At 45.9% G+C, this 15,465-nt stretch overlaps 8 protein-coding genes across 8 annotated transcripts, besides 6 other annotated features; all 8 read right to left on the reverse strand.

Annotated features, from left to right (window-relative positions):
* Positions 1–207: 207 nt before the first annotated feature.
* Positions 208–399, reverse strand: Tb10.70.2465 (nucleolar RNA-binding protein, putative; the record flags this gene model as incomplete). The annotated part of the gene is made up of 1 exon (XM_817628.1): positions 208–399. One exon carries the CDS (start codon positions 397–399, stop codon positions 208–210), a length of 192 nt encoding a protein of 63 aa, XP_822721.1.
* Positions 400–436: 37 nt separating this feature from the next.
* Positions 437–468: a microsatellite.
* Positions 469–754: 286 nt separating this feature from the next.
* Positions 755–884: a sequence feature (A-rich).
* Positions 885–2,608: 1,724 nt separating this feature from the next.
* Positions 2,609–3,781, reverse strand: Tb10.70.2460 (hypothetical protein, conserved; the record flags this gene model as incomplete). Its single annotated transcript, XM_817629.1, has 1 exon — positions 2,609–3,781. One exon carries the CDS (start codon positions 3,779–3,781, stop codon positions 2,609–2,611), a length of 1,173 nt encoding a protein of 390 aa, XP_822722.1.
* Positions 3,782–4,327: 546 nt separating this feature from the next.
* Tb10.70.2450 (hypothetical protein, conserved) lies at positions 4,328–5,056 on the reverse strand (the record flags this gene model as incomplete). The annotated part of the gene is made up of 1 exon (XM_817630.1): positions 4,328–5,056. One exon carries the CDS (start codon positions 5,054–5,056, stop codon positions 4,328–4,330), a length of 729 nt encoding a protein of 242 aa, XP_822723.1.
* Positions 5,057–5,159: 103 nt separating this feature from the next.
* Positions 5,160–5,189: a microsatellite.
* A 286-nt stretch (positions 5,190–5,475) lies between these two features.
* On the reverse strand, positions 5,476–6,816 carry Tb10.70.2440 (phosphatidylinositol-4-phosphate 5-kinase, putative; the record flags this gene model as incomplete). Its single annotated transcript, XM_817631.1, has 1 exon — positions 5,476–6,816. One exon carries the CDS (start codon positions 6,814–6,816, stop codon positions 5,476–5,478), a length of 1,341 nt encoding a protein of 446 aa, XP_822724.1.
* Positions 6,817–8,171: 1,355 nt separating this feature from the next.
* Tb10.70.2420 (GPI inositol deacylase precursor) lies at positions 8,172–9,848 on the reverse strand (the record flags this gene model as incomplete). The annotated part of the gene is made up of 1 exon (XM_817632.1): positions 8,172–9,848. One exon carries the CDS (start codon positions 9,846–9,848, stop codon positions 8,172–8,174), a length of 1,677 nt encoding a protein of 558 aa, XP_822725.1.
* Positions 9,849–10,113: 265 nt separating this feature from the next.
* On the reverse strand, positions 10,114–10,524 carry Tb10.70.2410 (hypothetical protein, conserved; the record flags this gene model as incomplete). Its single annotated transcript, XM_817633.1, has 1 exon — positions 10,114–10,524. One exon carries the CDS (start codon positions 10,522–10,524, stop codon positions 10,114–10,116), a length of 411 nt encoding a protein of 136 aa, XP_822726.1.
* A 1,601-nt stretch (positions 10,525–12,125) lies between these two features.
* Positions 12,126–12,163: a microsatellite.
* Positions 12,164–12,436: 273 nt separating this feature from the next.
* Positions 12,437–12,469: a microsatellite.
* Positions 12,470–12,549: 80 nt separating this feature from the next.
* Positions 12,550–14,466, reverse strand: Tb10.70.2400 (hypothetical protein, conserved; the record flags this gene model as incomplete). Its single annotated transcript, XM_817634.1, has 1 exon — positions 12,550–14,466. One exon carries the CDS (start codon positions 14,464–14,466, stop codon positions 12,550–12,552), a length of 1,917 nt encoding a protein of 638 aa, XP_822727.1.
* A 408-nt stretch (positions 14,467–14,874) lies between these two features.
* Positions 14,875–14,898: a sequence feature (AT_rich).
* A 104-nt stretch (positions 14,899–15,002) lies between these two features.
* On the reverse strand, positions 15,003–15,416 carry Tb10.70.2390 (hypothetical protein, conserved; the record flags this gene model as incomplete). Its single annotated transcript, XM_817635.1, has 1 exon — positions 15,003–15,416. One exon carries the CDS (start codon positions 15,414–15,416, stop codon positions 15,003–15,005), a length of 414 nt encoding a protein of 137 aa, XP_822728.1.
* Positions 15,417–15,465: the final 49 nt, after the last annotated feature.

Below are 15,465 nucleotides of genomic sequence, written 5' to 3' on the forward strand. Positions count from 1 at the left end.
GAATAGAAGAGAGAAGTGTAGAAAAATAAAAACCTTACTTTTAACCTTCGTCATGTAGTTTTAATAGCTTCGACAAAGAGGCTTCCGTTCTCTCTCACTCTCCCTCTCCCCCAGCAACAACTACGCCGAATGGGGAAGAAGAAAAGAAAAGAGAAGAAAGAATATAATTAAATCACGTCCCTCCCACTGAATAATATACTGTGTTGCTTAAAGTGGCTTTGGGCGTTTTTCCGATGCTAGTGCCTTGAAGCGTCTCTTAATGGTTACACGGTGACGGCTGTATTTGTCATCGGGGCTGAAACGTGCGGGATGCGCGCTGAGTGTTGGTTTCCCATCCGGGTCCATCTTCTTTAAAGTGTACTGCCGTTTGCCGTCCACGAGATAAACTTGAAGGTGCATGATGAATTACCCCTTTTGTGCGTGTTACTAATAGTAAATATATATATATATATATATATATATATATATCCTCCTTTTCTCCTTCTTCTTCAAAGCGTGTCTCAAGATAGAGAAGTGAGATGAAGAGCACCATTTAGAGTCGGAAGCGGTGAAGGAATTAAAACAACGAAAAGATAATATTATTTTTTCCTTTGCTAAAGGGAAGAAAATGCCGTTACATAATCAACGAAACAAACAGCACAATCACACACGAATGCACCGCGCCTACACGCAGTACAAAGAATTCGCGCATGCACTTTAATGAATACTGAATGCTGTGGGAAAACAAAAACAGAAACAAGGTATAGGCGCTGTGAGAAAAGACAGGAGTAAGGAAAAACAAAAAGATGAGCGGTGAATTTAAAAGAAAAAAAGGAAAGGGGGGAAAGAAGAGGGGGGGGAAAGAAAAAAAAAAAAATAGCGCCAGCAAAGAAAAAAAAAGAAAACGTTTCTAAAACCTTAAAGCTTAAAGAAACGGTGCCGTTCCTTCATGCTTACGCACACGTACACACACTTCCTCTCCCTTTCCAACACTGCATGTTATGTTACATCACCACAACTAATAACAACTAATAATAATATTAATACTGAAATTGATATCGTGAAAAATAGCGAAAGAACGTTGTGATGCGGCTGGGCAATGATGCAGAGGTGAGGTTGGTCATGTGAGAAAAGAACAGCGTGCTGCAACAAACGCAAACAAAAAGAATATACGAATCGATACAAAAAAGTAAGGAAGGGAAAAACACATCTTCAAGAGGTTGTCGATCACTGGCAATTATTGCATGATATGTTAGACGGTAAATGAAGCGGATACAAATAAACAAGGAAATAGAAGGGGGGAGAAGTGGAAAAGTGGAGCAAAAATAAGACAAGAACAAAACGAACTTGTGGGTTTGGAAAAAGCGAAAGTGATGCCCAATCTACCTGAAACTGCCAGTTGAAAAGATGAAGAAAAGTGGGGCGGAAAAAAATGGCCCCGTACGTCCACAACTCAATTTGCACTCAGTAATCCCCAAGTGCACATAAACATTTCAATCATCTTCTTTTTAATTATTTGTCATCCAGCTAGATTCCTATAAAATTAGGTTATGAGAAGGCAACAAGCACGGCCAGAAGACAGGAAACTGCCTCCGGTGCGATTATGAAAATTATTAGTCTTTTTTGTCCTCCCTATTCTTCTTTTCCCCTTCCTACTCACCTCTTTATTTATTTTCGCTGAAACCCCTAGTATTCTTCTACACCACGCACTCCCTTTTTTTTTTTCTGTCCCATTATTTTTACCTTTTTTTTTTCTGTACACCAACATCTCATAAAAATGTTTGTGTTTTGAATCACCATACGGTGCCATCCACCTGCTACTGTGAAAACAAAATCAAATCGAAAAAAAGAATGAAAAGCACTTTTCCCCCTTTGTGACGTGACAGAAGAAACTCCATATCAGGTGGGTCCCCCTTTAACTCTAAGGAAAAAAAAAACAAAGCGTCAACAGAGGGTAACAGAGAAAACAGAACAGAATAAAGAAAAAGAAAAGGAAATTAACAAAAACAGAGAAACGTGTACCTCGTACATACATGCAAACAAAATGAGGCACAAACACGTGCCGGAAATGGGCAACCGACATGACTCTTCTCTCTTCTGACGCTTTTATATTTATTGTAACTTTCATTTTCTCTCATCCACCCACAGGATTTTATTGCGCATCGAGAGCCAAGAGGTGTCACATTCAGTGCCATGTGCATACGCAGAGAGGGAGGGCTGCACATTCATTAAAAGCGAATGAAAACCACAAACAAATATGTGTCCACCGCTATACGGAAATGAAAGGACCTATCGATGAGGAATATACATCACCACTCCTCCCATCCTTTTGATTGAAGCACAAATACATCCACCATAAATAATTACCGCGTGCTGATTTTGCATTTGTACGACTGCCAACGATTATTCGACGGTGCCGTTTCCTCCGCAACCCTTTTCTCTCTTCGTTCTGTCTTTTGTTTTGCTCCTTCCATCTATTGCCTTTGTTGTTATTTACGTTAAAACCGACAACTTTTCATTGGTTGTCCTCATATTTAGCCGTTAATACGGTCAATCAGGATGCCCTCACGCAAGCGCATAAATGCCTTAGATCTACACTTTACTTGGGTCTAAAACCCCCACACCATACTTATTCCCATTCATTAGATGGATCGTAACGACCATAGTATGAAACTACCATCTTTGGACGCCTCTCTAAGTGTGCACGAACCAACCGATCGTCACGCATTTCACTCGTGATGTAACACACGTTGTCAAGTACGGAATACAACTTTTGTTGTGAGAGAAATGTTGGAAGACGCCTATTAGATCCGGCTTCGACACAGAGCCACATCCAACAGTAGTATAAACTGCGGAGCTCGTAGCGAATAAATATTTCCGGAAGGCGCTCACCACACCTGGGAAACTCAAGGCTCATCTCATCACTCCCGTTAATATCTAGTCCATTGTACTCCTCCTCAGCCCGCCTGTTTTCATCCTCCACGTCCTTCAGGTACATCTCCTCCACGCTGGCTCGTATTTTTCTGTAATTCAACTCCACGTGCGCGTCCACGTAGGTTTTGTGACGCTTGTAAGCACGCTGCAGAATCACAGCCGCTTCCCGTAGTTGGCGAAAGCTGTGAGAAGATAATGGACATCGGCGGCGCAGGTAAGAAAGAACAACACCAACAGCAATCACCTTCTCTCGCGTCCGCGGCGATGGAAGTTTTTCCCGTGATTCACTCGGGGCCAAGGTTACCTTTTTTTTACCTCTCTTTCGAAGCCATAGCCTGCAGATAGGAAGAAGAAGATTGCGAAGGGTCTTCAGAGCACACCTTGAGTGGTGACCCGATTCCCCTTCATTCAGCGGAGGAAGTGTCGAGGTTGTTACGGCGTTGTTATACAAGGCACCGCAACCGCGATGTTGGGCGTTAATAACATCCAGCACCGAAAGACGCCCAGCGGTGAAATGATCGCCAATTTCAACTTCCGTGGCTGTTTTGAGGCGGCGTCGCACCGCCTTTTTTCGGGAATTAAAGCCATAAAAACATTCCCCTGACGACCTTCGGAGGGTCCGTTTCCAGTCTGTGGGTCCTAAAACTCTATCTCTCTCCCTTTGACCCAAGGCATTAATACGTGAATGAAACGCCATACAGTGACGTCTTACCCTTGGTAACGTGCTGACAGGTTGGTTCTTTGACGTGCAAGGAACCTGGCTTCCCAGCGGTTCAAGTCGCAGATCGTGAACGTGGTTCATACGGGCCAGTTCTTCATCGTGAAATGCATTTCGTGTGGCGATGGGCCTCAGAGCTCGCACCGCCATTTTTTTTTTTCGCTTTACTTTCACTCCGCTTCCACTGTTGTTTTTGTCTTCTTTTTTTTGGGGGGGGGGATATCCTGGGCAAACAATGGTAATCGACTGAAACACCACAGGAATAAGGGGGGAAAAAAACTAATCTATACGGAGTTTTTTTGTCTCCCGAACAGGCAGAAAACGAAATGAAAGAGAAATTATTCGTGCGTTCGTCTGGGAACGAGGACAGCACAAATCACCCACCGCGTGACACAAGCCAGCAGTGACGTCAGCAGCGGCAGCAACAAAATATGCTGAGAGTAGTGTGAAGTATTATTTACTTTAGTATGTGTATTGATTAACCTTCTGCCCTTCCTCTGTCAGGACTAGAAGTACCCGTTCCCTCCTTCGACTACCCTATCCCTCAGCTCTCATCCCCTTTTACTTCATCTCCTATCATCGTTCAAAATTAAAACAATGAAAGCAAGGAAAATAAACAACACAACCACAATGCGGGCGATACGCCTTTCCTGAAATTTGGCTTCAAACAGCCATTGAAGTACACTGCTGCTGCTACTATTTACCTTCAAGGAGTAAACGGGGGGCATCTCCGTACACCCACCGGTGCTTGTCTTGTGCGTACTCCAGTTCGTCCGACAGGGATTTAAAAACTTTGTTGTAATCTACCGGTTGTTGAGGCCCTCCACCACTCATTGAATTCATCATCATAGCGTTCTCGTCTGGGATGCCCCCTTCTCCGAGTAAAAGCTGAAGGACGCTGTTGGAGCCAAACATAATCAGAAAGTACATGCTGAGTGACGTCACGTAATTACAGTCGAGGTCGTCAATCTCCACGCCACGCTGCATCATCCCTCGGAACCTAGATGCAAGCACGAATGGAAACTTGGCCACGACAAAGCCAGAGAAAAAGTAGGAGACGAGCATCATCATTCCCATGCTTGGAAGCATCGACAACACATTCCCTTTCATCATATCGCCCAGAACGGTAGGGTCATTCATGATCTCCATAGGGTTTACCTCAATCTTTTTTTTCAAGGGCCCCTCACGCAATGCCTTTACGCGTTGCTGGAAAGCCTCCGACGGTAGTTTCCTTCCCTCCGAGAGAAGGTGCCGTGCGCAGTTGACCGTATTTGCGCAGCACATGGTCTCCATCTTGGGAGACGCGCTGGTCTTCATCAGAATAGAGGCGTAATGCTTTAGGATTCCAACAAAAATAACCAACGCAATAAGGGGGAACAGAACCCAGTCACGGATGCTGGGGTCCAAAAGAATGTTCTGCGTCATTGCGTGTAATCTCCTTACCCCTACCAACAGTTTTACTTATATCCCCTCAAATAGTGTAAAGAAATAATACACACACAAACAAGAAATGAAAGGAAAGGAAAACATATATATACATATATATATATATATATATTCACTTTACGTTTTGAATTTCTGCGGCACAGGCGCCAAACAGCACCAGTTATACAGCACAAGAGAACATTATTGAATAAACGAGCGGGGGAAAAGAAAAAAAGAAGGGCCAGCAAGGTGAAAACACATAAAGGAACAGACTTATGTTCCACTGGCATATTCTTTAACGGTGCCATTCTTTTTTTTTTCCTCCAGCTGCTTTTAGAAGGGGGAGGAGTGTATAGTTACCAGGAAAATGAAACATGCTCTCCAGAGAATAAACGCGGTTGCGAGCAAATTAGTGCGTGCTATTTCTCTGGTGGAGGTATTTTGCCGTCGACATGCGACCGAAAAATGTCTTCGGTAAATTGAAGAATACGTTCGCAGTACTTAAGCGGAGGTATGGTTGATAGCGTATCCATCCTCCACAAAAATGACTTGAAGAGTTTTGCGAGTTTCTTTTTAAATGTATATGGTGTTAGAACATCAATGACACCGATGTAGTACACTTCTTGGTTGTACAAACTGAAAATCCCTTTCGAAAACTTACATTCACCTCCGCACGTCATCGTCCACTCAGGCCTGTTTTCCATCGCACCCTCGGGAGGTCCGCAACGGGGATACGGCATGCGCATGCTCCGAAGCCGCTTCGTCGGGTTGGATATCCCCTTTTCCTCGTACGCTACGCCTATGAGAAGGGAGTAGTCCATCAACCCCACACTTGCAAGAAACTTACAATCGTCCCGAAGGGTAAGAAGAAGTTTCTCCCTTTGCTCCTTATCTAACCAAAAATAGCGTGTCAGGTCCTTATCCTTCTTCGTCGCAAGTTTGTTTTTATCAGTCGCTTTCGGCATTTCTTTCAGACCAGAGATGCCTGTCCCAGAAGGAAAATATTGCGTTGTGTCGGTGCCAGGTGTCGTACTTTGACCTGTGGTCGAATCGTATGGGTGCTGAAAAAGCTTTGCAAAGTGCTTGTATTTCCCGGGTTTTGGCCGGCGGCCCTTTAAATCCCATTTCTCATTTAGCGTGCGGCACGGCGCAAACACATCACCAAAGCAAAGTACGTAGCCTAATTCTCCCCGAAACTCCACACGAAGAAGCATATAAAATCGCATCAACAGGGTATTAGAATGTTCACGAAAATGTTTCGCGTAACGCGGAAGCAAATGGAGCAACACGTCTACTTCGACCTTTGCAATGATTTTACACAACAGGTACTTGGATTTCGACTCGAGAAATAGCGCCATAGAGCGGCCCTCACTGAGCTCGAGGTCCTGTCGCTCATTCGGTAGATCCCACTCATCAGCAAATGTCTTCTTGTCAAAGCCGTCAAGTTTCCGCAAAAGGTAAAACACATCGGGGGCGTACTCGTACACATTCATGGGTTCCTTACCATTGCCATAAGGACACAGAACACTTAGCCGTCGCCCATTACGGCATTTTTCTTCAGTGATATGCTCTAACGCTACCGTATCGCCTTCACGTTTGTTACCTTCCTGTTCTTTTTCTGCGTCCTCGGTGAGTTTTGAGCGCTCCTCGTGCTCTTCACCCGATGGCTTGCTCGCATACTTAAGGGCAGCGGCGACCTGCCGGCCAGTGAGTCCCTTGCCACTCGTAGCCGCACCACAAACCGCCTGGCATGAACCCATCCGTGCAGATCACCGGAAAGGGGTGAAAGCAAGCAAAAAATAAGGGGGCAAACAACGAAAAAGGGACGAAACCTATATGTATATATAGGGGGACAAACCTGTACCTTTATATACAACAATGCAAGCAAACGAGGATAAATTGGAAACTGGTTTTCTAGCTGCCTTCTGGGACCTTGCTTCCTTTATTTTGTAGTACTCATTCACAACAAAAACCCTCCTTTTGAAAAGAAAAAAAGAGACGGGGAATAAATTGGTAGATCCGGGGGGGGAAATCATCATAGAGTTAAACAAAAACAACAGACGAGAGTGGACAAAAAAATGGGTAACTAGAGACTATATGCAACGGTAAATGTGGGTGGTTGTCTGACAACGCAAAACTTACGTGACTTTAATCCCCTCCCCAAACTTTCTCATCATTTCAACCCACAGTCAGCAGGAAAAGCAAAAACAATATATGCCACCGACTTTATCAATTGCCCACAACCGCAACATTCAAAACTGGCGGTAACCATGACCAGACGGCTGGAAACTTCAACAAATATAAAGAACCAATCGTGAGGGTGAAGCTAACGGCTCAGCTTACGCAACACTGAGTACCTTGCACATATGCGAAAAGGCAAGAAAAGATATCTGAAAAACTCATGTGAAGGCTCCGGCTCAACTCATTGGAACAATTTAGTGAACTCCTTCTAACGCTCGGTACGTTTTTTTCCCGGTCCAACCACCAACAGCAGAAGTGCCACCGTCACCACCATATGGGGAAAGAAAAATCAGTAAAATCAACAGTCGAGTCCATAAAGAAGAGATAGATGTAGCACCCGGGTAAAAGATCAATAACTGATAGCACACACACAAGAGGGGGGAAAGAAAAAAAAGGAAAAAGAAGAAGCGGAAAAAATTTGGACGTGGTGAAATGAACCCGAAGACAAAGTAAAAAATCCTGTGCGGTCCGCGTAGGTTGCAATAAAGGTGAAGGAAAGAAAATATTTACCGCAAATAGACTGCACTGCACCGAAAGCGCGTCAAACAAGATTAGTAAAACGACGTCCGAATTGAAAAATATGCGGTTCCACGCCCACAACAAAAACAGAAAGACACGCCAGGTATGTGACATACCCCCTCGCGGCTATGGATTCCGGCGCGGGCAAAGGGAAACAACAATCCGAAAAAAAAAAAGGCAATGCATATCAGACTCACTTGCACCGTTTTTCAACGCTCAATCGGTACCTCAAGAAGAGATAACGAAAAGGCAGCGATTTTTATTTTTTATTTTTGCAAAAGTGCGCTAAAGAGAAGGGGAACCTCACAGGTGCAGAAGGAACCGCCACCAGGTTTGCCCGATGTACTCTAACGCATCAGTAGCCCCCCTGGTCCCCAAATCGCCTCTGAATGTCGCCATTGAACGGGTTCTCAGTAGGTAAGATGCCGAGGTCTTGCATTTTCGCAAATACGCGAGCCCCCATAAGCGCTGTGGCGATTTGAGAAGGATGGAAACCATCAACCGGGTTAACAAGTTTCCATAGGGGGCCTTCGAAACTGCTAACGACTTCGCCAATAACGTCGCCAAGTGCATGGACTTTAATGTTTTCTAAATCAGTTGATTCATCCACGACGCGTGATATCATTGCATTCATTGCGCTGGCTCGCTCCCACGTCTCGTTCCGCACCGATTCGTTCGAGTTAAGCCACCCCCAGCAGGGCGAAACCTGCAGACAGTTCAAGTAATCATACAGATTACCGTACGTTACGTCGCTGTTGAGGGTGCCGATGGGATGGATCCGATTAACGATGCTGCCAATTGCAGCGCGTGCATCCACAAGAGAAACTATAAGAACATGGCTTCCGGGTGGTAAGAAGGAGTCCGCTTTCTTCACTGCCTCAGAAAGGCTATGGTAGTAATCAAGTGGGGTGGGTGCATCCTGCGGCCGAGGGCACACATCGTTCCCAACCATAGAAAAGAAGACATAAGCGGGTTTCACACTCTCGGAACGGTTTCTGGCGACTGAGTCCAAAATAGAAAGAATACTTCCACTCCTAGCACCATTATGTCCCAGATTTTGATAATCACGGTGATTACATCGATTCAGCTCCACAAGTTTACTGTAAACCGATGCCATCGGCCCATCGACGTCCGGTTCATATCTTGTAGAGTTGGCGAAACCAGTTAAGCCGGAGAGCATCGGCCAGTCTATCTCATTGTCAAGTACAGGTATTATATTAGCAACCGCCTCTGAGGAAAGATCAAGTATCGAAACATATCCTAAGGGAATACCAAAGTCGGCCGTTGCGCTGTCTCCGACCGCAATGACGCCCATGGGAGATGAGTTGCTGCACCACAATTCCTCATAAGTTTTTTTGCTCGATTCTTCCACGCCGTAGATGCCGTTGCAATTCTCATCCCTCTGGGAGTCAGTACTGTTCCGACCTGGGTACACCCGTGCATCGTCGTCATCACAATCGCGCCCCCTCCAATCCGTTCCACGTTTCGTTGGGTATGTTGAGAATCGATCCCCATCTTTATCATGTGCGGAATCTTCAAACAAAGGCCGGCAAAGAGTTGGGAACGTTCGGCAGGCATCCACCAATTTCCTGCCATCCAGGCGGTAAGCACTTCGTAGCTTATGTAAAGGCAAGGTGTCATTTTTGTCAGGCGGGAAGAGAATGCACTCTTCAGTATCGCAGTACTTCATTATCTGGCAAACTTTATCAGGTGTCCTTCCCTCATCAATCAACTGCAATGCCCCTTCCAACAGAATGAGAGAAGCGGTCTTACAAAGGACGGCTTCAGCAGACCTGAAGAAGCTGCAAAAAAGGCCCAGAGCGTCCTTGGCTGGTATTTGATGTAGCTGACCCAGTTGAGAGACCGTGGCAACTACGGCAGTACAGAGTACACACCCCCAGGTGTCTGAAGAACCCAGTGACTTGCTCTCCCTCGCTTCGGCTTTCGCAGTGTGGATGGACGGGCACACAACGGTTAGTTGCAGAAGCGCTGTGAACAAAAGCAGTTTGTAAAATATATAGAGTCGACTCATTTTTCCAGGCTGTGGAAAGGGGGTCTTAATTAGCTAGCGCTATTTAAAGCGGCGCTTCCAGAATGAAAAAAAAGTCTGGAGGCGAAGAAAGGGTGTTTCACGGCTATCAAAAAAAAAAAAAAGAAGAGGCAGCAATAAGGCGTCGATTAGTCCGTTACATCTGAGACAGTTACAATTTTTATCGCAAAACAACCACAACCATCCATCCTTAAAACCGCCTGCAATCCATGTGCACAAACCAAAAAGAGGTACACCACATCATGTATTACTTCCCCTTCTGCAACTTTAACAGCAATTTTTCCTTTACTGAAGTTTTGACCGTGGGTGCCTCCACTGCGACAGTGTTGCCGAAGATGGCGGTGGCTTCTTCACGTTTCCGCTTATGCGACATGATTTGCTGCAACACGTATGCCTCTTGATCCTCAGCTGACTTTCTTGTCGGTCCATTCGGTCCTGGAGTGTTAGGCAGCGGATCAAGGGCGCTTACCGCGGTGCTCCTATCGATGTTGCCGACCCTGCTCCCGGCTATACCACTGTCCTCTCCGGTTCCACGACCAAACACCTTCTCACGAAGCGCACGCCGCCGCTGTTCACGCCACGCCACCGGGTCCTTACACAACTCCAGTAAATCTGGGTTGACATCTTGAAGCGAACCATCATCCCCATCGTGGGACATCGCCCTAATACTACGCAGTATAAAAGGGCAAGGATGCAGCGGCGTCAGGCAGCAGATAAGTGTCCCCACACTCACCACGCAGGGACACACAAATGGGGGAGGAACAGTTCGCAACAATACCAAACGATACTATGAGCATATAAACCTGTCACACACGAAAATCCCACTGGAGGAGAACGTGGCACACAAATTCGACCCCGCTCAGATGGTAAACCAGACAGTGACATCTCACTTTACAAAAAACTCAAAAAGAACGCAGCAGATGACAAATCGTCACGGCAATTTCACAATATGAGGTGGGCGGAGAATGGATGAAGGAAAGAGATAGTAGTCATAACGGTGGGCTCATTGTAACTATGACATGTTGTATTCGTAAATAATCATACGGTAAGGTCACCAAAAATAATACGTGTTGGAATCACTGCACAATAAACCGTCTGACAGCCTATTCCTATGTACTAGCCAAGATGGGAAAGGTAATACATACGCACATGCGAAATTGCTCAGTCGGTAAGTCATGTAACATCTCACTTTACAAAAAACTCAAAAAGAACGCAGCAGATGACAAATCGTCACGGCAATTTCACAATATGAGGTGGGTGGAGAATGGATGAAGGAAAGAGATAGTAGTCATAACGGTGGGCTCATTGTAACTATGACATGTTGTATTCGTAAATAATCATGCGGTAAGGTCACCAAAAATAATACGTGTTGGAATCACTGCACAATAAACCGTCTGACAGCCTATTCCTATGTACTAGCCAAGATGGGAAAGGTAATACATACGCACATGCGAAATTGCTCAGTCGGTAAGTCATGTAACATCTCACTTTACAAAAAACTCAAAAAGAACGCAGCAGATGACAAATCGTCACGGCAATTTCACAATATGAGGTGGGCGGAGAATGGATGAAGGAAAGAGATAGTAGTCATAACGGTGGGCTCATTGTAACTATGACATGTTGTATTCGTAAATAATCATGCGGTAAGGTCACCAAAAATAATACGTGTTGGAATCACTGCACAATAAACCGTGTGACAGCCTATTCCTATGTACTAGCCAAGATGGGAAAGGCAGACGTATAAACCCAATGCCGCTCAGTTTCTTGTGTCTCAGTGACATCCTACTTTAAACGTCAGTTCAAACAGAACGCATTTATTGACAGGGCATCATAGCGGCGATCAAACTAAGGTAGCGCAGTGACAGCTAACTCATTGTAACTATAACATGTTATATTCGTAAATAATCATACGGTAAGGTCACCAAAAACAATACGTGTTGGAACCGCAGCTTGGTGCAATAACTTGGAAAATCACAGCTCCCAGTATCTAGCCGTAAGATCGGTACCAACCGTGGCGGCTCCGCAACCGTTGGTACCGACGCTACCGGGGCAGGGCAACGTCCGTTACAGGCATAACGCTGCAGCGATCCTTTGGCAAGCAAAGCTACGGAAAAAAGAAACACAACCAAGAGATGTGCCACCATGCGCTCGAAAGTTTATGAGTTCAGTAAACAGTCGGACAAAAGAGACTATCCCTACATCTCAAGCACATTAACACACGGTGGGGTTGCACAGGCCTGTACAAAACGTAATTATGTAATATATATATATATATATATATATATATATATATATATGTGCTGCTGTGACCTAAAGAAAAAAGTGAATAGAAAGAACGGGAAAACCGAAAGGCAGGGACGTCGATGTGTGACAGAAGGAGATGCCCTCTACCGACCCACCCGCTCATCCATCCTAGAACGTATAAGATTTTGTACATTCCAGCCACGGCAGCACGCTCCTAGCAACCAAGAAAAATAAAATGTAGTTTGTGCAAACGGTTATGCAGCGTCCCCACCACCAAAAAAGAAAAAGGTAAACCAAAGCAAACAAAGGCGGGGGAGCATAAACGGTACATATATATATATATATATATATATATATATTAAAAGGGGGACCAACAAGAGCCCTCGCAAGTACTTGAAACGAAACTAAAGGAGAAATAAGGGAAAGCACAGGCCCACACCTACGCAGAAGAACATTGACTTGTATCCAATAACTGATACGGATCGTACCAAATCGGAACCGACACACCCCCGAGGTCCACACCCGCAGCTTTACGAAGAGCCTTACGCCACTCCGCCTGACCGTCCTCGCAATACTTCGCCTTGCGGTCCATGAAGTTGTTTACGTCCCCCTCCGCTTCAGGATCCGGTAGCGTAAGAAACTCCGTAGGAAGCCGCCTGCAGCGGGAATTGGAAACACAGAGCTGGGGCTTGACCGAGTGTCCATCGCTGGAAGCTACTTTTTGCTCGAGCCCCTCGCGGCCCGTTGGCGGACGCTTCACACGGGCAGGTTGCTCTAGATCCCGATGCGAAGGCATGAGCACGTACCGAGCTTCGAGCTCCCTCACTAAGTTTGTCCACTTCTCACGCTCTCCCTTTGGAATTACTTCGATGTTCCGAAGCCAGTCCAGGTTCCGCCGGCCTCGGCCGTTCAGGTCACGCAGCCATGACTGGCGACTCTCGGTACCCCATGACATAAGTCGCATCCGGAGCAGCTTCTCCACAAGACCAAAAAGAAATTTAAATTGGCATCCCCACTTGGGTTCACCCACGAAACGTCGCAGGACAGCTATTCCACCGTTACCTTCAAACGAACGTTGAATGCTCTCGTCAGATTCCACAATGATGTCCGTTAAACTTTCTGCCTGCTCGGCGGAGTCACATACCTGACATAGACGAACAAAAGTCAGTACCATGTTTGATCTATCCTCTCCCAATCCCCTCGCTGAAGGGCTCCCCATGATTTGTGTCAATTTTTCCCTCCAGCGTGTTCGTCTAGGTGAAAAGTCGTCTACCTGTTTTGCCATAGCGGGTACGACAGGGTGTTCCATGTTTATCCTCTGCTGGATTCTAGTGGCTGGTGGATAACACATGCTACTGGCGTGTGAGTTCGAGCAGGAAGGAGTGGAATCCGTAACCCCTCCCATGCTCTCGCCTCTGGATGTACCGTCCGTGTTAGCGAGTACGGTAACCTCCGTTGTTTTCATACTTAGCCACGATCCACTCCGGAGGTAGTTTTCTACACCTTGGCGCCTGTGGGAAGCGGATGGGAAGCGCACATTCGACGCCATGCTAAGGTTTTGGTATCGTGTCCCCCCTTTCCGCCAGTCAAGGAACTTTGTATGATATGTTTGCTCCGAAAAGACACCCCCAGGTATACCCGATTCGGAGATTAGGAAATAAATAAACTGTTTGACCACCTCGTCCCACTTGGGGCGGTTTTCTTCAGATATGACATCGTAGAGTAACTTTAACATGTCGCAGCTAGTCGCGTAAGAGATCGCCAGTCCGCTCTTGTTTCCCCATGTATACCGGGGTTTTTTTACACCATTCTTCACCGCCTGAACAGCCTGCTTTTCATACTCCAAACGTACCTGTTGAAGGAACATCTCAACAGCCACTCGAAAATAGTCAACAACTCTGTAATGGCCGTCTGGAAAACTATCATAGTTGGAAGCAACATACCGGACTACGTTACGCGCAGAAGGGGAAACATGAATAACACTATCGTCGGGTTTTAGGAACTGTAGATTTGGGTTTCGCTTAACATTGCGGAACACTGGGTCATGACCGGAAACTGAGGAAGTTTCACCAGAGAAAACGCTCGTTGCACCCTCTGATATCTGTCTGCTAGTGCGGGAACCGACTGAGCTTGGCGCGCTACTCAGAGAACTCTTATATGAAGTGTCATACCCCGACGAACCCATGTTAAGCGCTCTAACACACCTACAACAAAAAAGAGAAAGGAAAAAAGAGATTACGTATATCCGACGGGGCAACAACAGCAAAGTATAACAGATGCAACACAACACACGAGGCACATGCCGAGGTTGAGGTGCCGATACCCAAGGAGGTAATATTAAAATAATGTAACACATAAACTTCTGCACGTGAACTTCCCGAACAAACACAAACACACAAACACACACAGAAGATAATCAGACAGCTCTTATTTCCCTCACACATTTGAGTTCACACTACTCTATAACATGGAACGGAACAAAGTGGAACTTCAGCACGCAGAGAATACAAGAAAAACAAATTACCACTGGAGGTGTGTATAAAACAAAAATAAACGTCCGCCAGAGAGAGAGAGATAGAGGGAAAGAGGCGATGTATCTGAAAATAATACCACTTCCGCGTAGGGGAGTTGAATGTAAGCAAATATATATACGATGTACTAGGTGTACAGTCATAACGGATGTCTGTACATATATATATATACTATGGCATTGCGGTAACAGCACACGACCCGACGCGGCACGCCAAGGAGTAAAAGATAGAACAATAATTAAAATTTAAAAAAAAAACACCTCTGTTCTGGCACATTCCCTCTCTCTTTACTGCTCGGGCACTAATCGAAGGGGTACGGGTCTCCACTATGTGCATCACCGAATGTAACGGCGGGCACACCTTATTTACGGAATGACACTACACGATCAAGGATGGTGCGCCCAATGAGTATCTGGGCCTTCAGCCTCGCCAGCATTCGGTGATCAGCGAGGGTGCCGGTCCCGTCGCTGCTGCACACAATCAAACTCGGCATCAACATCTGAGGATGGCCACGTGAAGTTACTGCGGATGCGGGGGGGCTCAAGGAATCAAGAATCGTTGTGGAGAGCGACATTACATCTTCCTCCCCGCCTTTTCCCGTATCGCTTCCGATACGTTCCCAACGCATGAGGGCCATTCTGTAGAAGCAAAGCAACTCTCTTGGATCAGCACCGGGTTCGATCCTGATTCCATCAAGTGCGCACAATGCCTCCAGGTGAACGACTGGTGTAACGCGCTGATCCCTTAACAGAGCAAACATGTCAATTACCTGCATGAATCACCTCTTATATAAAGGTAGCGAGGGAAACGCAAGTGCTTCACAC

The sequence above is a fragment of the Trypanosoma brucei genome, chromosome 10, assembly GCF_000002445.2.
Source record: "Trypanosoma brucei brucei TREU927 chromosome 10, whole genome shotgun sequence".
NCBI classification, from domain to species: Eukaryota; Euglenozoa; class Kinetoplastea; order Trypanosomatida; family Trypanosomatidae; genus Trypanosoma; species Trypanosoma brucei.